The sequence below is a fragment of the Salvelinus alpinus genome, chromosome 32 (genome assembly GCF_045679555.1).
Source record: "Salvelinus alpinus chromosome 32, SLU_Salpinus.1, whole genome shotgun sequence".
Classification (NCBI taxonomy): Eukaryota; Metazoa; Chordata; class Actinopteri; order Salmoniformes; family Salmonidae; genus Salvelinus; species Salvelinus alpinus.
In genome coordinates, this window is record NC_092117.1 from 15,185,876 (window position 1) to 15,206,971 (window position 21,096).

Consider the following 21,096-nt stretch of genomic DNA (forward strand, 5'->3'; position numbering starts at 1 on the left):
TTATTTCCTGCAATTGTACACATTTTGTCATGGGTTGCAAAGAAAATATTGCAGCTTTATAGCAAATTGTCTTGAAATTCTATACATTTTGGCATGTCTAATGTGTAATCATGTGATATTTGAGTGACAAATAAATTACAACAATATCAACAACAAAAAAACATGGGCTAGTTGGGCTGACATTTCTGACAAGTTATAAATAGCTCTCTAAGGTATGCAATGACTGATAATGTACCACCCAATTTCAAAATTGCACTTTGTGCATTCTGTTAAAACTTTCAAGAATCCGTTTAAAGCCTGACTGAGTTCCCCCCACAGTTTGGGAACCACTGGTCTAGGGTATGGTCAGTCAATGCCCAGAGGCTTCAGTCAGATCATCACTGCAGGTTGAGGCTTTTAAGCCAGCCCGGGCATTCACAATGTTCTTCCATTTGTTTCTATAGACATGGGGAAATTCAAGGATATTGAGGTCAGTGATCTGTAGGCATCCATTTGATAAGGCAATCGAAGAGGAAATACAAAGAGCTCTTCTCACCTCCTTGTCGGCTCTCTGTACTTGGCACAGACGGTGAAGATCAGTTGCCATGGTGACTAACCAGAGCCCCTGACCTACCCTTATGCCCCCACCCCTCTGTCTCTGCCCTTCTGCCTACCCCAAGCCGTCCTTACTCTGACCCCTCTTTACCAGGCTGGCACAAAGGTCTGTGTGTCCCCACAGGACATCACCCAGGCATATGCTCCATACCACATCCCCCTGTCCAGTAGCCTCTCTCCTCTCTCCTTTTTGAAAGACGATCGGTTGTTGTGGTGCTGGAAGACAGTTCAGTTACTGATCACCGCTTGTCATCAGACATGAAATATCGCTTGATCTGTCTGTGGGGACACATTTGTCTCTCCGTCAGCAAACCTAAGGTCCCAGGCAGCCAATACTGAGACATGGATCATATTGCGCACACACACAGACCGCACAAACACACACAGACCGCACAAACACACACAGACACTCATCCTAATCGGCAAGAAAAGCAAAGTGTGTGCACATGCTCAAGGACATCAGTCCCCCTTTAAATAAGTCAGAGATTGTATCTCTTATCAGGTACAGCCGCTATCTCTCTCCCAGAGGTACAGTGCATAGCTCTGGGTTGATTTGTGGAGGCAAAGCAGCTATCTCTTTCCCCATCCTGTGATTTGTATATGGATGCTGCTGCTCTGATATAGCTGATAAAGTGTGAAGGTTTGGGGAATTTGTTGAACAGGACTCCGTGGGTTTGCTTTGCAATCCCATTTCAGTCTGTACAATAACCCCAACATTTGCTCATTCTTTCACCCTTGTGGCTACCTAGATATGTTCTGATTTTATTCCATGTCGTCCCATTGTCTGTATTCTTCACTTGAATGATGAATCTGCATTTTATGTCCAAGAGTTATTTCGCCATCTAGTGGTTAAGAAAAAATAGGTTTGTCAGCAACATTATAGTTTTTAAAGCTAATAACTGCAATTGTGAATATAATTCCCATTCCTCTGTCATGTCCTCGTTTGCAGGCCTTGCTCAATACTCAAAACAAGCTGCGAATGCTGGTCCCTGATTTCACCTTTAACCTCGGCTTCTCTGGAAAGTTCTACCACACAGGTGAGAGAGCATCTCGAAGTGAAAACACAGAACATACCCTGTGCTAGACAACGTCACTGTAGATTTTGAGTTGGAGAGTGTCAGGAAGAAACTCCCTGTACCCATCTTTCCCCCCCTCCAGGCACAGACGAGGAGGACCGGGGAGATGACATGCTGCTAAGACACAGAAAGGAGTTCTGGTGGTTCCCCCACATGTGGAGTCACATGCAGCCCCACTTGTTCCACAACGTCAGCGTGCTGGCTGAACAGATGAGGCTCAACATGCTGTTTGCCCAGGTGATTGGGCTTCCAGTCTGTCGATACCTAACATCATAATCATACGATAGCTCTCTCTAGTAAGATGCATGCTGTAGTTATGGCCGGGTTGATCCAGATGGTGAGTGGTAATTGGATTCCTGTATGCTGGCCGTTGTAGATGTTTCCTTGTTCTCGATTACAATAAACCACGGTAACAAGGCTCCCAGACATTGGGGCTAAAGATGCCCCCAAGGCTGCCTGATGTAGTGAGTGGCATTGGGAGCCAAGGGGCTGGGCCCAGCAAGCAGACGGTGTCAGTGTGTGTGTGTGTGAGGTGAATACTAACCAACACCCTCTCAGTAATCCCTGCTGCCATACAGCTGTCTTTGCTGGCTGACACTGACGGAGAGCATCTCTGAGCGGTCAGGGGAGAGGATCCTTCAAACAGCTCTCCATAGCTTCTCCTTAGGAAGGATACACACCGTCTCAACTGAGCTGAACAAACACCAATCCCTCAAGCGTTCCCAACACTCTATGTTTTTCCAGCGAGGGGCACAGTGGCACGGTACCACCATACATTAAGATTTGGATGCATTTTTGTTAGTCTCTAAAGGATTGAGGCTCCTGCTGAGCTTCCTGACTGTTTCTAATTTAGCAGTGTGGAGTGGTCTGTGGACAGAGCAGGGCTATGTCGCCCTCCAGTGGAGGAGCTGCACATTCTTTTTTCTGCTGCGTGTTTGTTTGGAAGCAGACGGTGACTCATTCATGGTTCAATAAAATGGCCATTTAATCACGTTTTGTTATTGTAATTTGTTCCTGGTGTCCTTTCCTGTCCCTAGACACAACTAATATCCATCTGTCTCTCATTCTATCTCTACCACCCCCCCTCTTCCTCTCCAGGAGCATGGGATCCCTACAGACATGGGCTATGCTGTGGCCCCCCACCACTCGGGGGTCTACCCCGTCCACAGCCAGCTGTACGAGGCCTGGAAGTCAGTGTGGGACATCAAGGTGACCAGCACAGAGGAGTACCCCCACCTCAGACCTGCCCGCTACCGCAGGGGCTTCATCCACAGTGGCATTCAGGTCAGTCTACTGTTAGTCATGGCAGTCAATCAGTTTATTAAGTAATGAACTGTGGTTTAAAGCTCGCCGCCATTGGACTCTGGAGGGATGAATCACGCTTCACTATCTGGCAGTCCGACAGACGAATCTGGGTTTGGTGTATGCCAGGAGAACGCTACCTGCCCGAATGTATAGCTTGTGCCAACTTTAAAGTTTGGTAGAGGAGGAATAATGGTCTGATCTTAATGCCACAGTATCCAATTACATTCTAGGCGATTCTGTGCTTCCAACTTTGTGGTAACAATTAGGGGAAGGCCCTTTCTTGTTTCAGCATGACAATGCCCCCGGGGGACCAAATCCATATTAATGCCTATGATTTTGGAATGAGATGTTTGACGAGCAGGTGTCCACATACCTTTGGTCATGTAATGTATAATTCAATAGATGTCCTTCCCAAAGAATATAATTAAGCAGCTTTTCTGCTTTTTTGTCTCTCCTTGGCCTGTTAGGAAATGAGTGATTTGGGTGTCTGCTAACATTAGCTAACGTCTTCTAAACAACCAGACTCTTTCAAACCATTTTTTTTTTAAATAGACTTGACTGGCGAGATAGTTGTTGCATAGGCTTTATCCTTTTTTCTAACACCAGCTGTGGATTGCCTGGCTTGCTAGCTCGCTTGCGTGCAGTGAGCTCACATCAGCGCTGTTGCGGTGACTGTATAACTGGCAGTGAAATTCCACGTGATGGTTTAGTCATGGTAATTAGGCTTCTCCAAGCTTTGATGCTGCTGATGGTTATTAGTAGCCTACCAAACGTGTTAACTGCTTGGTATTCAGCACTCTATTATCCCTCTAATCACTCTGACATCAATGCAAATGTAATCGAAAATCTAATCAAACACTTCATGAGAGCCCATGAGCTCATGTTGCCCAACATTTCTATAGGCTATGCAATTGTGCGAGAAAACAAAGTGATGGCCTCTACTAAAAAGAGGAGGATCCCATCAGCTTTCTATAGGCTAGGCCTAATATATTTATTTCTCAACTTTCCTAATATTTAGTACATTGTTTATATTTACAACAGGAGTATAGCCTACCTGGATGGCATTAAAGAATAAACCACGGGGAAAGGCGTCCTCCATTCGCTATTTGACATGTATTTTTTTCCCGCTGCCCTGTTTCGATACAGGTGCATGATAATGGTCCATTCTAAATCAAAACAGATTTACCACATATGTTATTTAGTATATGTAAAGACAAGATTAAATCAAGAATAGTCTGATGGGTGACAATATTAGCCTATCACTTGTGAATTATATATTATCCCTTGTGAATGATACTCAGCATAAGAAACAATGCCTTTTTTTGTGACTTTCGAATCATAGTCGCACGGGCCTATATGTTTTAATAAGGTTTGTTTCACAACTAAAGTGGCCAAATAACTTCTTAAAATTTAAGCACATTATTCCGCTTTACAAGGGGTGTAGAGCCTAACTGGCATACATAGGCAGCGTGTGAGTTTCAAGTTTGGGGAAGATAAGTTTCACCATAAAAATGCACCTTTATAATAAAAGCCATTACATGCATAATTGCATTTCCACTAATGGAACATTTGTGCTTATAGCCTACTACCATGTGCGCATTGCTGTGCTTATAATGTGAAGAAATAGCCTAATAGTTTATCAACATTTTAAGCTAAACATTCTGATCTGTTGCGTCAGCCACACTTTTTTTTTGATGCTAGTGGTTTTATTTATTTGGGATATGTCGCATCCCACAACTGTCCCAGACTATGTTTGGAATATGTATTTCTCGCACAGAATAGAATAGGTTGACTTTTGTACTATGGGGACAGTAGATTGAAATAAGCTAGTGCTTTTGCTGTTCGTTATGCCTACTCATCTTGTTGGCTGACAAAGTAAATGTGGACAGTTCTTCCAATATCTTCAATATGAACCTCGGAATAGGATAAGGACGTGCGCCATTGTGTCCCCAATGTGTCTGTCTTCACTTGTAGCCTGTGAGAAAGACCCGATGACGTGCTGTAGTACGCAGCACTAAGGGAGAAGACACAACAGCCACTGGTCGCAAAAGGCATGGATTTTTTTAAGGTGCATTATGGCCACACAAAGGGGATGCCGTCGTGAAATTCTAGGCATTTTTAAGTGCTTGTCAAATTGTGAATGAGTGACTGATGTAGTGTGTACAGCCTGTGCAAAAAAACAAAGCAGAGCTCATCAATCAATCAATCAAATGTATTTATAAAGCCCTTCTTACATCAGCTGTTGTCACAAACTGCTGTACAGAAACCCAGCCTAAAACCCCAAAACAGCAATCATTGCAGGTGTAGAAGCATGGTGGCTAGGAAAAACTCCCTAGGAAGGAACCTAGAGAGGAACCAGGCTATGAGGGGTGGCCAGTCCTCTTCTGGCTGTGCCAGGTGGAGATTATAACAGAACATGGGCAAGATGTTCAAATGTTCATAGATGACCAGCAGGGTCAAATAATAATAATAATCACAGTGGTTGTAGAGGGTGCAACAGGTCAGCACCTCAGGAGTAAATGTCAGTTGGCTTTTCATAGCCGATCATTCAGAGTATCTCTACCGCTCCTGCTGTCTCTAGAGAGTTGAAAACAGCAGGTCTGGGACAAGGTAGCACGTCCGGTGAACAGGTCAGGGTTCCATAGCCGCAGGCAGAACAGTTGAAACTTGAGCAGCACCACGACCAGGTGGACTGGGGTCAGCAAGGAGTCATCAGGCCAGGTAGTCCTGAGGCATGGTCCTTGGGCTCAGGTCCTCGGAGAGAGAGAATGGAAGAAAGAAGGAGAGAAAGAGAGAGAACTAGAGAGAGCATACTTAAATTCACACAGGACACCGGATAAGACAGGAGAAATACTCCAGATATAACAGACTGACCCTAGCCACCCGACACAAAAACTATTGCAGCATAAATACTGGAGGCTGAGACAGGAGGGGTCGGGCGACACTGTGGCTCCGTCCGACGATACCCCCGGACAGGGCCGAACAGGCAGGATATTACCCCACCAACTTTGCCAAAGCACAGCCCCCTCCCCACAAGAGGGATTCCTTCAACCACCAACTTACCATCCTGAAACAAGGCCGAGTGTAGCCCACGAAGATCTCCCCCACGGCACAACCCAAGGGGGCATCAACCCGGAAAGGAAGATCACGTCAGTGACTCAACCCACTCAAGTGACGCACCCCTCCTAGGGACGGCATGGAAGAGCACCAGTAAGCCAGTGACTCAGCCCCTGTAATAGGGTTAGAGGCAGAGTATCCCAGTGGAAAGAGGGAAACCGGCCAGGCAGAGACAGCAAGGGCGGTTCGTTGCTCCAGTGCCTTTCCGTTCATCTTCACACTCCAGGGCCAGACTACACTCAATCATATGACCTACTGAAGAGATAAGTCTTCAGTAAAGACTTAAAGGTTGAGACCGAATCTGCGTCTCTCACATGGGTAGGCAGACTATTCCATAAAAATTGAGATCTATAGGAGAAAGCCCTGCCTCCAGCTATTTGCTTAGAAATTCTAGGGACAGTAAGGAGGCCTGCGTCTTGTGACGGTAGCGTACATGTAGGTATGTACGGCAGGACCAAATCGGAAAGATAGGTAGGAGCAAGCCCATGTAATGCTTTTTAGGTTAGCAGTAAAACCTTGAAATCAGCCCTTGCCTTAACAGGAAGCCAGGCTAGCACTGGAGTAATATGATCACATTTTTGGTTCTAGTCAAGATTCTAGCAGCCGTGTTTAGCACTAACTGAAGTTTATTTAGTGCTTTATCCGGGTAGCCGGAAAGTAGAGCATTGCAGTAGTCTAACCTAGAAGTGACAAAAGCATGGATTTTGTCACTTCTAGGAGACAAAACTCATGCCTTTCAAGCAACTTTTTTACAAATCATCATTAGAGTCACATCATCCAGCCTTACAATATATTAAACATCAAAACATATGGCCCAACGTTTGTAGAACAACTAAAGTTACATAAATAATTCTACAGTAAGCATATAGGAGTACCTGTTTCTTTGTTAACCGCTCAACACAGAATAGCCGCATGTGAGCATTCCCTCAAATCATTTGGAGAAAATATCCTTTCTATTTTATTCAGCTTTGTTCAATTATGTTCTTCATACTATAAAATAATGCCACGGAATTCTAAGCAAATCTTGTTTGCTAAATGAACTAGTGTAGCCCACAGCCATTTGGCATAGCCACATCAGGACCTAACATAAGGACAACTCAGAGTATGCTTTTCTGGTCGTCTGAAATAGACTACATTTTCTTCATATCATGTTTCTTTAGAAATGTCCAAAATAAGTAATGGATTTATTGTGAAGGTGTAGGCTATATTACATGGATTTATTCAACTTTTTAAAATGTAAATGTTCCAAAGGTCAGCATCAGTGGCATGTAGGCTGTGTGGAAGCCAGGAGTGTTTATGTTAATTAACGGACAATTACCCTGAGACCGACAGTTATTTGCTTGACAATCACCTGCTGACTAAATATTTGTGACCGCCACAGCCCTAGCTCGTGTCTCCCCTAATCTCGAGAAGGATCATTCTCCCCACCAGATCACATACCGGCCTGTCTCGGCCAAAGATAATGTCATTATCCAAGCAAATTTGAGAAAAAGGGTTGAGGCAGGTTTTTAAAATGTATGCTTTGGCCACAAATACGAGTTTAAGACATCAACAACATTATTTGGGTGTAAGTTAACTTCTGAATATTAACTTTTAAAAGTGAGATTTTCACTCTATAGTTATTTTGAGCTTCAATTGAAGTCAAATTGTCACTTCCTCTCTCATTGACATCAATGACAAAGTGAAAATATGACTTAATCAAAGTCAGGATTTGCCCCTCAGTGCTTAATGAGCACACTCAAGGGCTTAGAGTTTATACAAAGGTGCAAAGGCCCTATTCATTATTAAAGTGGAGAGAAGGAAGAGAAAGTTGGTTATTTTGATGTATTTTTTACAGTTTCCCCTCTCTGTCTCTGCAGGTGTTACCCAGACAGACATGTGGCCTCTTCACTCACACTATCTTCTATAACGAGTACCCAGGAGGCTCCAAAGAGCTGGACAAGAGCATCAGGGGAGGGGAGCTGTTCCTCACCGTCCTCCTCAACCCTGTAAGTTCTAGTCCGCTCTGGAGATACTCTGCCTGTCATTACTGGAGCCTGCTACCCTCTTCAGGTCACTGCTCAAAATGACTGGAAGAATCTTAACTTGGAAAATGGAATTGTAACTTACATTTTTGTGTAAATCATGCATCGATGTCAATCTGTGCTACAATTGCAGGTGCCTCACAAGTTGGGATTTAGCCTCGTATGCAGCTAAACAGTGAAAAGTCTCACTTCCCTCCTCTGACCCCCCCCCCCCCAGATCAGCATCTTCATGACCCACCTGTCTAACTATGGGAATGACCGGCTGGGCCTGTACACCTTTGAGTCCCTGGTGAAGTTTGTTCAGTGTTGGACCAACCTGCGGCTGCAGACCCTGCCCCCCACGCAGCTGGCTGACAAATACTTCCAGATCTTCCCTGAGGAGAGGGACCCCCTCTGGCAGGTTAGGGAACTGCAATTATTATTATAGACATTGTAGTACATCGGTTGTTAGTTACTGTTTCCTACTTTGGATATGTACTGTTTTCTTGAGATTCTTATAATAATGTTTGGACTATCAATTTATGAGCTATATGTATTGGTGACCCTAACCTAACCCCTCTCTATTTGTCCTCAGAACCCATGTCAGGACAAGAGGCATAAAGACATCTGGTCGAAGGAAAAGACCTGTGATAGACTACCCAGGTTCTTGGTCGTAGGCCCACAGAAAACAGGTGAGACCCTGTGGCCGGCCATTCTCCTCCGACGTAACCTCTCTCGCTCTTCGCACACTCTTGGCCAGAATGTGTAGCACGATGGCATTTGTGGTGGTGAGTTTCAGTCCAACCAAAAGTGTATATTTGTATGTGTTATTTCAGGCACCACAGCCCTGCACTCATTCCTGAGCCTCCACCCTGCCATCACCAGTAGCTTCTCCAGTCCTGTCACCTTTGAGGAGATCCAATTCTTTAGCGGGCCCAACTACGACAACGGCATTGACTGGTAAGACAACATTACTGCCCATTCTTTAAACACTATAATGAAGCCTGTAGCCACCTCACCTCAACATTGCCTCTATGTAGTTCCTTCATGCTTACTTGTAGTTTAGTCTTCCTCCATATTGCCCTCTTATCTAGTCCTCTCATATCAGTGAGAATGTATAACAGTATGGTCTATTTGGTCCTAGGTGAAAAGGGACATGGCGCAGGAAGCCATTCAGTTATTGGGACATTTTATGTCATAAGCGCTCCCCTGGCCCTCAGTAAACCAAACTGCTCTCCCCCCTCCTCTCTTCAGGTACATGGACTTCTTCCCCTTCCCATCGAATGTCAGTACAGACTTCATGTTTGAGAAAAGTGCCAACTACTTTGACACGGAGGTAGCCCCCAAGAGAGCGGCGGCCCTGCTGTCCCGGGCCAAGATCCTGGCTGTGCTCATCAACCCAGTGGACCGCGCCTACTCCTGGTACCAGGTGGGTCTATCACACTACACAGATCAGGTTTACCAATGTTCAGGATCAGCTCTAACTACCTCAGCCATAATATGAACCATTAGGGTCATGAAATATAAACTGTTGCCAGACCATTTTGACCGTTAAGTGACCACACATGCTGAAGATACTGCTGGATGCAGAGTCATCTGTGAGGTTTATTTGCTTGTAGGCCATTATTGTAAATAAGAATTTGTTCTTAACTGACTTGCCTAGTTAAATATAATAATTATTCTCTTTATTTGCTTGTAGTTACTTTAACAAGCAAGGGAGGTCAACGTTATCTTGTTACTTGATCCCTCTGAAGCCTGACCTCTGATAACCTTTGACTCATGATGGTTGACCTTTGACCTATCCCATGTATTTTACCCTGCAGCACCAGCGGGCTCATCAGGACCCAATGGCCATCAACCACACATTCCAGGAGGTGGTGACAGCGGGGCCTGCCTCCCCCCGAGAGCTGATCATCCTGCAGAGACGCTGCCTTAAACCTGGGGCCTACGCCACCCACCTGGAGCGCTGGCTACACCACTACCAGCCCAGCCAGGTAACACTTTACTGGAAATACACATTCACATACACAAACATACTATACAAGCACAGCTAGATAATGAAAACTACAGGAGTCACCCATTCAAAATCATCCATTCATGTGTGAAGGCCAGAATGTGAGAGGTGTGATTCCTGTTTCCAGGTGCATATAGTGGACGGGTCCCAGCTGCGTTCCAACCCTGCCCTGGTCATGGAGGGCATCCAGAGGTTCCTGGGGGTCACACCCATCTTCAACTACACCCAGGCTCTGACGTACGATGAAAGTAAAGGGTTCTGGTGCCAGAGGGTGGAAGGTGGACGACCCAAGTGTCTTGGCAAGAGTAAAGGCAGGAAATACCCTGACATGACCCCTGAGGTACAGTGACGTCACACACACAACATTATCCCGTTGCCAGTGTGCCATGATGCATTTTGTCTCACTTCTGTCTAACATGTAATTATGTGTAAACAAGTGCCTCATACAGTCCTTACCTGACTGTTCTCTGCTGTGTGCATTACAGTCGCGTGCCTTCCTGACGGAGCATTACCGGGAGCACAACATGGAGCTGCTGAGGCTGCTGAACCGGCTGGGCCAGCTCCTGCCCGCCTGGCTGAGAGAGGAGCTGCAGAGCTCCAGCTGGAGCTGAGACTGGAACCACAGTCTGGAATGGAGCACTGCCCCACCCGGCTTGGCCCGGGGGGAGAGGGCCCTGTTCACCCACACCCACACCAGTCACTACAGAGGGTGGATGAGGTGAGAGGGCGGGAGGACAGCCCCCTATCAGGACAATGGACTCCGAAACGCCACTGTAACAACCAAACCTCATGGGTGGAATAAAGACCTCTAATAAGGGAGTTAATGAGTTGGACTGAAACACCTTGCAGTCGCACACATCGTCTTCATCCAGAAAGTAGAGGACTTGTCTAAGCCTGCAGACGGTTAGACTGACTGACGCCAGGGTCTGGTAGACTGAGAGGGGGTGGGGGGAGGTCTAATGTCACCCCACTATTTAACAGGAACTGACCTCACAGGATATCCTGTGGCCCTGTAGCGCATGAATGAGCTCGGCAACATACGTGGTCACGATCACACACACACACACTTCTCATTTCTTCAGAAGAATGATTGTAAAACGTTGTACATTTTAAATCTGTTGTATATTTTGGGCGGGGGGGAAATGTGACAGAATAGACATTGACTAAACGAGACAGCGTACTGTAGTGCTCTGGACAGAGGCTTGTGCCGTAGGAAGGATGTGGGGTATTAATCACATGCCACAGCTCCTCCAGACTCTCTGTGCATTCCACTACCCCAGAGCTGAGGCCATTGGAGTACATTCTGACAAACAAACTGTCTACTAAAGGCCCCACAAGTCTACAGAGAAACCACACACTTTAACATGCACTTTCCCCGACTCTCACATAGATACCCAGCCAGTTTAGAGCTGCGTAGAGAGAGGAGGATGAGCTAGAGGGAGATGGAAAAAGAGAGGGTCTATGCCTCTCTGCCTGTGACTGTCCGTCTTAACAGGAGCTGCTGTCTTGTTTTGTTTTCTGTTTATTTTGTAAAAACTACAAAACAAAGACCAACGCTGTATCATCTCTAATAAACTCAGAGAGGTTGGAATGGATTGTTTATTTATTACATTTTTTTTACCCACAGCTTCTGCATGTCTGTCAATGCAGGAGCCACTGTCTTTTACCCATCTGATGCTGTCTACAGAAGACTGGAATGGAAACGGCAGTGCCTCCAGTGTTTGACGGACAGGAGACTAGAGGTACATACACTGCTCAAAAAAATAAAGGGAACACTAAAATAACACATCCTAGATCTGAATGAATGAAATATTCTTATTAAATACTTTTTTCTTTACATACTTGAATGTGCTGACAACAAAATCACACAAAAACTATCAATGGAAATCAAATTTATCAACCCATGGAGGTCTGGATTTGGAGTCACACTCAAAATTAAAGTGGAAAACCACACTACAGGCTGATCCAACTTTGATGTAATGTCCTTAAAACAAGTCAAAATGAGGCTCAGTAGTGTGTGTGTGGCCTCCACGTGCCTGTATGACCTCCCTACAACGCCTGGGCATGCTCCTGATGAGGTGGCGGATGGTCTCCTGAGGGATCTCCTCCCAGACCTGGACTAAAGTGGATGGAGCGAGACATGATGTCCCAGATGTGCTCAATTGGATTCAGGTCTGGGGAACGGGCGGGCCAGTCCATAGCATCAATGCCTTCCTCTTGCAGGAACTGCTGACACACTCCAGCCACATGAGGTCTAGCATTGTCTTGCATTAGGAGGAACCCAGGGCCAACCGCAACAGCATATGGTCTCACAAGGGGTCTGAGGATCTCATCTCGGTACCTAATGGCAGTCAGGCTACCTCTGGCGAGCACATGGGGGGCTGTGCGGCCCCCCAAAGAAATGCCACCCCACACCATGACTGACCCACCGCCAAACCGGTCATGCTGGAGGATGTTGCAGGCAGCAGAACGTTCTCCACGGCGTCTCCAGACTGTCACGTCTGTCACGTGCTCAGTGTGAACCTGCTTTCATCTGTGAAGAGCACAGTGCGCCAGTGGCGAATTTGCCAATCTTGGTGTTCTCTGGCAAATGCCAAACGTCCTGCACGGTGTCCCACCTGTGGACGTCGGGCCCTCATGAGTCTGTTTCTGACCGTTTGAGCAGACACATGCACATTTGTGGCCTGCTGGAGGTCATTTTGCAGGGCTCTGGCAGTGCTCCTCCTGCTCCTCCTTGCACAGAGGCGGAGGTAGCGGTCCTGCTGCTGGGTTGTTGCCCTCCTACGGCATCCTCCACGTCTCCTGATGTACTGGCCTGTCTCCTGGTAGCGCCTCCATGCTCTGGACACTACGCTGACAGACACAGCAAACCTTCTTGCCACAGCTCGCATTGATGTGCCATCCTGGATGAGCTGCACTACCTGAGCCACTTGTGTGGGTTGTAGACTCCGTCTCATGCTACCACTAGAGTGAAAGCACCGCCAGCATTCAAAAGTGACCAAAACATCAGCCAGGAAGCATAGGAACTGAGAAGTGGTCTGTGTTCACCACCTGCAGAACCACTCCTTTATTGGGGGTGTCTTGCTAATTGCCTATAATTTCCACCTGTTGTCTATTCCATTTGCACAACAGCATGTGAAATTTATTGTCGATCAATGTTGCTTCCTAAGTGGACAGTTTGATTTCACAGAAGTGTGATTGACTTGGAGTTACATTGTGTTGTTTAAGTGTTCCCTTTATTTTTTTGAGCAGTGTATTATAGTCTGCAGTACAGTAATTCTACTCTTCGGGAAGGCATATTTTCAATGGATTATTTCACATGATCTATAATTTATGTAAGTGATAAAGTCAGAGACGCTGGTGTTTGGAGACTATATTGGCACGGGTGTTAGGCTCGGGCCGGCAAACCGTGCCAATATATCCTCCAAACACCGGCTTCGAGGGCATTATCACTTAACTATCTCGCATGACGAATCTGTGTGAAACCTGTTAAATGGGCAGATCATGTTCATTATTCACAGTCCAGTGTTAACAAGGGACTTGACAACAATCTCCAAAGTCCCTTAGCTGGATAGACCCCAGTAGCGGTGCGTGGGTAAAATCACTGGGGAAGCCAAGCCCCCCTCCCCCCTCAAAAAATAAGCCATATTACAAGCAATGTGTTACCTTACTCTGTATTGGTTTGACACAGACAAGATACATTTCTATCCTGGATGGATGGACTAGCAGACACTTACATGAAAATGACAAAACTGACAACTTATGTTGAAATGTAATTTTAATGAAATACTTCTCAGATTGTTTCCATAATAACAAAGCTATGATGATCTACTAACATTCAAACAAACACTTGATCGTTTAAGTCATGGTTTTATTTATTATATGGTCATGCAAAAATCCAGCATCCAAATGAAAACGGAGTATAGTCATATGTACCCTTAGTATATGATTACAATGCAGTAAATTTACCTTTTTTTATTTAATTTTTTGTACTTTTTTTTAAACGTGATATCACTTAATTTCAATATTTGAGACAGAGACATTTTCATTGACCTTGAGGATGCAAGTAACATACAGATTTCAATTTCTTAATCAAGTAAACACAGTGAAAAATATTACCAGAAAGTAGACATGCATATTTCTTTCTCTTGTAAAACTGCATATATAGTTGTTAAAGTGTGTGGCTTTTAATGTATTTTTCAGTATTTGTTTTTGTAAGTATATCAAGGCTCTCTTCCTGTCCTGCTAGCTAGTTAGGTAGGCTATAGTATAATCCAAGGTTAACTATCCCCTCAATAACTATTTCTCTCCTCTTCTTCCCTTTGAATTCTTTTGAAGTTGAAGTAAACCGCATGGTAGTTCTCATTCCCATGGCTGTGTGACACCGATGCAATGAATGGAAGCATCAGGCCCAGTGGGAGAGAGAGAGAGAGGCCAGTGCCCACAGCACAAAGTCAGGAAAAGCTATTTGAGCCAAAACAACATCACACAGTTCAGTACTGTATACAGTGCATTATGGTGCAAAAGGGGAACAGTTTCATGGCAGATATGTCACAAAGCGCAGTAGGGTGGGCGGGGCCAGTTGTGACCATGATATGAACACAGAGCACAGGTTTTGTTTTAACGCGTTTCATTCAACATGTTTTGATATCATTTTTTATGACCGAGAGTCTCATCGGTAGGTTGCTGTCTTTTCGGTGCCCGGCCTTCCACAGGTTCAATGGAACGCCAGTACTATGGAGCTGCTTAGCACAGAAATGAAGGGGTTAACAGCAAGCTTCACCCCTCTGGCGGTACAGTCACAAGTTGCTACAACACAGTGAAAAACAGTGTTCCAATGTTTTACCATTATCACAAAGATATGTTTTTAAAGGGAGATTGTTTTTAGTGTGTATTTGTGTGTGTGTGTCTCATAACAAACATATAAACGCAACTATTTCAAAGATTTTGCTGAGTTACAGTTCATATACATAAATTAGGCTCTAATCACATGATCGGGCAGGGGCACAGCCATGGGTGGGCCTGGGAGGAGAGCATAGGCCCACCCACTGGGAGCCAGGCCCAGCCAATCAGTGTTCTTTCCCCACAAAAGGACTTTATTACAGACAAAAATACTCCTCAGAAGCACCCCCCCTCCCGTAAATTGTAAAACATTGGATCACTCCTCAGCAGCAGCCCCCTCGATCCCTTAGGTGAAGAAGCAGGATGTGGAGGGCTGGCGTGGTTACAAGTGGTCTGCGGTTGTGAGGCCGGTTGGACGTACTACCAAATTCTCTAAAATGATGTTATGCTAGAGAAATGAACATTACATTTTCTGGCAACAGCTCTGATGGACATTCCTGCAGTCAGCATGCCAATTGCATGCTCCCTCAACAGTGTGTTATGTGACAAAACTGCAGATTTTAGAGGGACCTTTTATTGTCCCCAGCACAGGGTGCATCTGTATAATGATCATGCTGTTTAATCAGCTTCTTGATATGCCACACCTGTCAGGTGGATGGATGATCTTGGCAAAGGAGAAATGCTCATTAAGAGGGATGTAAACAAATTTGTGCTCAAAATGTGAGATATTTAAGCTTTTTGTGAGTATGGAACATTTCTGGGATCTTTATTTCAGCTCATGAAACATGGGACCAGCACTTTACATGTTGTGTTTATATTTTTGTTCAGTGTATATATATTCAAATATAATTTGCATCGGGAGTGCACTGTGTGTGTGTTGATTCCACATATGTGTATTGTGGGAATTGGGTTGGACAGGGGAGGCTTGGGTGTGATTGGCCAGCTGCCAGCTGCCTGAGCCCCAACCCCCACCTCAACTGCCTCCCCATAGTTACAGCTCCAATCTCAAAAAGAAATGGATTATTCATAACAGTACAAACACTAACATCTAGAACAGTTACAACTGAAACCGGGATAAAGGGACCAATCCATTGATTGCTTTAAGCGTGGCCGCCGATCCACCTCCCGGCCCATCCCCAGCCAGCTGTTCGACATGCCACCACCAGCCACCGGACAACTCAACAGCATTTTCATTTTCACATGCTTTTAGTGCCAATGACTTTACAGAGAGGTATGGCAAGCGAAGACAGACAATAATATACAATGTTCGAGAACAGGACAGGGACCAGAACAAGAGACAGGCAAAGGGTGATATCACACTGAGTGGCGCTAATAGAAAGCTGATTAGCAGGGTCGCTAACTACAGAAACACAGGTAGAGACCCCAGGAGTAAGTGAGCTTAACCTGAAGTTGCAGAAACGTTCATCCGGGGAGTGAACAGAACAGCATTGAGTCTCAAGTTTGTGCCAAACAGTACCGGCCATTTTAGATTTCATTACATTTTTCCATATTTCCCCCAAAAATGTTTTATCAAACATGATGAAAACAATAGGAAGGAGAGGTGTACGAGCGTTCAGAGTTTGTGGTTTGGGGTCTCCGTCAGAATAGTAGCAGTAGGCTTGATTGTGTCATGTGCCCTCTAGTGGCCAAAAGGAAGAAGGCAAACTCGGCACACTGAACCAATAGTAGTGTTCTGCAACTTCAGGTTGTGCTGGTCAGGAGAATGTGGCCTGTAGCTGGAGGAGCAGGCTGGTCTACATACCCAAAGGGCACAGCACAGTGACCTGGATTTTGGGCCTTGTGTGAGCATGCATGTGTGCATATACACCGGGGATCTCAAAGCGCAAAAGAGCTTGAAAAGGGAGCTATAGGGACATGAGAACACACCTTCACACACACGCATCCAAAAGTAAAGTCTTTCTCCTTATAAATATGTATACATTACTATATTAAATAAAGTCCCCATTAAAAAAAAATCTTCACACACAAAATACTTTCAAATACAGCATCATTCAGGGGATAAAAATGAAGAGGTCCACAATAACACATCAGAATACAAAAAAAAAGAGAGTCCCTTCTGCAATGCACCCGACCCATAAAAAGATAACATCTACATTAAAACAATGTCTAAAATGTTGATATTACTGTAATTAACAATTTAGAGCTTGGTTCAATTCGTATCGCGGAAGTTCAGCACTATAACGCGTTTGAAATTTAAAGGCAACGTGCTCACGTTCGTGGAGACTGCATTCACGGCAAACGCTGCATCGGTCAGCTCAATCATAAAAATTACCTTTAAATTTCAATCGCGCCATAGCGCTGAACCTGCGATACGGATTGAATCGAGCTTTTCGTTTTTCGTAAATGTTCCCTTCTAGCATTTGTTTGCATCCAACAAAAGAAATAATTAGATATGTTAACTGTGAAACAAACAAAAAAACAACCACCACAAAAATTAGGGTGTGCTCCTTTTTCTCTTTTTTTTAATAGAAAATTCACATTTATTTTCTTTAATCATTACTACCATACCTGCTGATTAAATGTGAATGTTTTTTGATAATTTATTTTACATATGTTAATACTTTAAACACCTTTCAAAACTGCAAAAAATATGGATCCATGGAAAAGGGACAAGACAGCGCCACCCTGTGGGCGTCAGAAGCATGCACCGTCCGGAGGGCAGGGCTTCGGCTACAGCCGGCCCCCAACATATAGCTCGGGTTGGACTGGAGTGGTGGTGGTGGTGTTGTCAGTCGGTCGGCTTTAAAATATTTTATTTTGTTATGTTTTTCCCTTAGATTTTAAACTTCCAAGCGGTCTCTTCTGGCAGGGCTCTTGGCGCCAATCCGACCACTGAGAAAATGCTCCAATCGGCTTCAGAATTCAGGCAAAGCTAAGAGAAAGGGAGAGAGAGTGGTAGGGAGGGCACAGGACAGCCTGTCAAGAGTGTACATCTCCAAACTACTCCTGAGTTTACATAACTTTATACACTGAGTATACAAAACATTATGAACACCTGCTCTTTCCACTACAGCCTGACCAGGTGAAAGCTATGATCCCTTATTGATGTCACTTGTTAAATCCACTTCAATCAGTGTAGATGAAGGGGAGGAGACAGGTTAACAGAGGATTTTTAAGCCTTGAGGCAATTGAGACATGGATTGGGTATGTGTGCCATTCAGAGGGTGAAAGGGCAAGACAAAATATTTAAGTGCCTTTGAATGGGGTATGGTAGTAGGTGGCAGGCACACCAGTTTGTGTCAAGAACTGCAATGTTGCTGGGTTTTTCACGCTCAACAGTTTCCCGTGTATATCAAGAATGGTTCACCCACCCAAAGGACATCCAGCCAACTTGACACAACTGTGGGAAGCATTTGGGTCAACATGGGCCAGCATCCCTGGGGAATGCTTTCAACACCTTGGGGGGGGGGGGGGGGGGGGATATTACTCAGTACATACAGCACTTAGACCTCTTTGCAACAGGTGGCACATAAGATCACACACAGTGCCTTCGGAAAGTATTCAGACCCCTTGACTTTATTAATCAATTTTAGAGTAAGGCTGTAACGTAACAAAATGTGGAAAAAGTCAAGGGGTCTGAATACTTTCCGAAGGTACTGTACATCAACATAAATATATGTACAGTATCAGCACTTCGGCACGTGTGTGAGGGAGAGCACAGACAGACCCTAGAATAAAGCTCTCTGCAGTCAGCACCTGTGTCTGATAAAGGTTCACTGGAGAGGTGCGGCAGGCGCTCCTGAACAGTGGAAATGCACGTTGAGCCACTTGGCATCGCGGCGGTGCCACACACGGGTCTCCTCTGACTGGCAGGAGCGCGGGCGCCCCTGGCTGTCGATGTACTGGGTCAGGCGGATGTAGGCGATGCAGGCCGCGTCCTCCCCGATCAGGTGCACATGGGGGTTCAGGATGGTGGTGTGGACCGGCTTACTGTTCTTACTCAACACTACATGGGAGACAGGGACACACAGTCATCAACTTACATGAGTTGGTGTTTAAATGGACTTGTAAAATAGTGTGCTCAGTGACTTACCTGGTAAATAAATAACAAAAATACCACGAACACATTAACGGTAGTTCCACGAATAGTGCCTTTTAAGTCTCAAATATTGTTTACATTTTTATAAAATACTAAATTCAACAGTTGGATCACATACATCTATGCTTTCACAAAATCAAACCATGTAAAAATTCCAATAGTAGTGTGTTTTCATTCAAATAAGTTTTGCTTTCTCTTAGTCCAAATCTAGGAAGATTTTAACCCACTTAATGCCACGATTTTGTAAAGCCCTAATCATTAGTTGATTCATTTATATTTGGCCCTCAGGTGTAAGGTCAACCCTGTAACATGAACTGAACTCTCGTTTTAATATGGTAAAACTATCCCTTTAATATATTTAGTTTTTTACAGTTGATCTGGTTCTACCCTTTTTGGACATTTTCTGGTCTTTGTATTGGAAAACTGAGCGCACCACGCCAACTGTGTTACCCATAGATAGATAGATAGGCTAGACATTTTTTAACAAGTAAAAATTCCCCTTTCGTGTTGCACACAACAAGCTTACATTCCCCCTGTCACAAGGGGAGATTAGCCTGATTTAAGGTAACATCTTTAACACTCACTTTAATGGGCACTTTTATAGTCTTTTTTTACCTCTTGAGATGGTAAGACATGTATTATGAAGTTGAACATGTGCTCTTTATGACAAAATAAGGTGAAATAGTTATTTTTTACTAAATGACACTACCCAAAAGGCACCATTTGTGGAATGACAATGTCTAGTTCCTTGTTGATAAGAGATGCTTACAGTTCTCAAAGTAGAACTTGTGGAAGTCCATGCCCTCCACCAGGTTTCCCAAAGCCTCAGGTTCAAACGAGGTTAGTCCGGGGTCACAGATTCTCCTGGAGGGGAAATAAGACACATCATCAACATCTTACGTACCACATGAACAGGGCCTACTCTAGTAACGACCAGGGAAATCAGCAGGGTTAGGGTTATTCAGTTTTAAACCAGGAGGTATGGAATGTATGCGCACACACAATCTATGTATGTAAACTCACGTGTAAGCCTCAAAGTCTCCGTTGTTGATGGCCTCAATCAGCTGCTCAGTAATCTTGATGATCTCCTGTTTGCGAGCTGAAATCCGGTGAGCGATAGATAGAAAGAAAGATGGCCAGATGGGATTAGAGAGACCCTAAGAGTGCTCCGGTCAGAAATACTTGAAGATCAGCATGCAGAACCCCTCCCACCCATGCTTCACCTAGCTCACTAGCCCTTTCCTGTATGGCACTGATTGCAGAGACTGCACTCACAATGCCATCAATGCCTATTGTTGTTTGGTTGTACAAAGACACAGCAGCACTACTGGGGACCACCAATCTCATAAAAACTACCCTAACAGGCCCCAACTCAGCTGCAGACCAGCTCCCTCCCTTTCCATTCGAATAGTCTGCCCTACCCAAAGTACCTGGCAATGTTTGAGTTTTTGAACAGTTTCACTTCCCTAAATCTCAAGTGCATGGAAACAGTTTGTAATTCTCCTAGGTAACCTAGGTAACTTCAGATGTGTTGATGTTTTTGTTCTATAATTCCTGGTCTAAACCTCAACTATGTCTACATCTCCATCCTCAACACTCATCAGACAAGTGACACACAAACCAACTGGGCTCACTGAAATGTCATCTGGGAGGGTGACACACAGATAGCCCACTACGCCAGACAGCCTGCCAGCAGAGTCGAGAAATTCCACACAGCACGCAATCCAGCTTATATTTATACTTATACACAGTACCAGTCAAAAGTTTGGACACACATACTCATATCTGAGATTCTTCAAAGTAGCCACCCTTTGCCTTGATGACAGCTTTGCACACTCTTGGAATTCTCTCAACCAGCTTCATGAGGAATGCTTTTTCAACAGACTTGAAGGAGTTCCCACATATGCTGAGCACTTATTGGCTGCTTTTCCTTCACTCTGCGGTCCAACTCATCCAAAAACATCTCAATTGGGTTGAGGTCGTGTGATTGTGGAGGCCAGGTCATCTGATGCAGCACTCCATCACTCTCCTTCTTGGTCAAATAGCCCTTACACAGCCTGGAGGTGTGTTTTGGGTCATTGTCCT

At 44.8% G+C, this 21,096-nt stretch overlaps 2 protein-coding genes across 36 annotated transcripts in view; one reads left to right on the forward strand and one right to left on the reverse strand.

The window, feature by feature from the left end:
* Positions 1-11,700, forward strand: part of LOC139562633 (bifunctional heparan sulfate N-deacetylase/N-sulfotransferase 2-like) — a 177,180-nt gene extending 165,480 nt beyond the window's left edge. For both annotated transcript variants that reach the window (XM_071380463.1, XM_071380464.1), the window contains 11 exons: positions 1,544-1,631; positions 1,753-1,907; positions 2,769-2,954; positions 7,952-8,080; positions 8,334-8,516; positions 8,691-8,787; positions 8,932-9,055; positions 9,350-9,524; positions 9,919-10,089; positions 10,237-10,449; positions 10,595-11,700. In XM_071380463.1, coding sequence (XP_071236564.1) covers positions 1,544-1,631; positions 1,753-1,907; positions 2,769-2,954; positions 7,952-8,080; positions 8,334-8,516; positions 8,691-8,787; positions 8,932-9,055; positions 9,350-9,524; positions 9,919-10,089; positions 10,237-10,449; positions 10,595-10,720 — 1,647 coding nt within the window. In that variant the 3' untranslated portion in view covers positions 10,721-11,700. The remainder of the gene's footprint in view (positions 1-1,543; positions 1,632-1,752; positions 1,908-2,768; positions 2,955-7,951; positions 8,081-8,333; positions 8,517-8,690; positions 8,788-8,931; positions 9,056-9,349; positions 9,525-9,918; positions 10,090-10,236; positions 10,450-10,594) is intronic.
* A 2,169-nt stretch (positions 11,701-13,869) lies between these two features.
* The window catches only part of LOC139562635 (calcium/calmodulin-dependent protein kinase type II subunit gamma), a 105,134-nt gene continuing 97,907 nt past the window's right edge, over positions 13,870-21,096 (reverse strand). For 33 of the 34 annotated variants that reach the window (XM_071380499.1, XM_071380480.1, XM_071380492.1 and 30 more), the window contains 4 exons: positions 20,035-20,110; positions 19,781-19,875; positions 18,669-18,918; positions 13,870-17,844 (listed from right to left, as the gene is read on the reverse strand). In XM_071380499.1, the coding sequence (XP_071236600.1) occupies positions 18,686-18,918; positions 19,781-19,875; positions 20,035-20,110 (404 nt within the window). In that variant the 3' untranslated portion in view covers positions 13,870-17,844; positions 18,669-18,685. The remainder of the gene's footprint in view (positions 17,845-18,668; positions 18,919-19,780; positions 19,876-20,034; positions 20,111-21,096) is intronic. The other variant, XM_071380490.1, reaches the window with a different exon arrangement.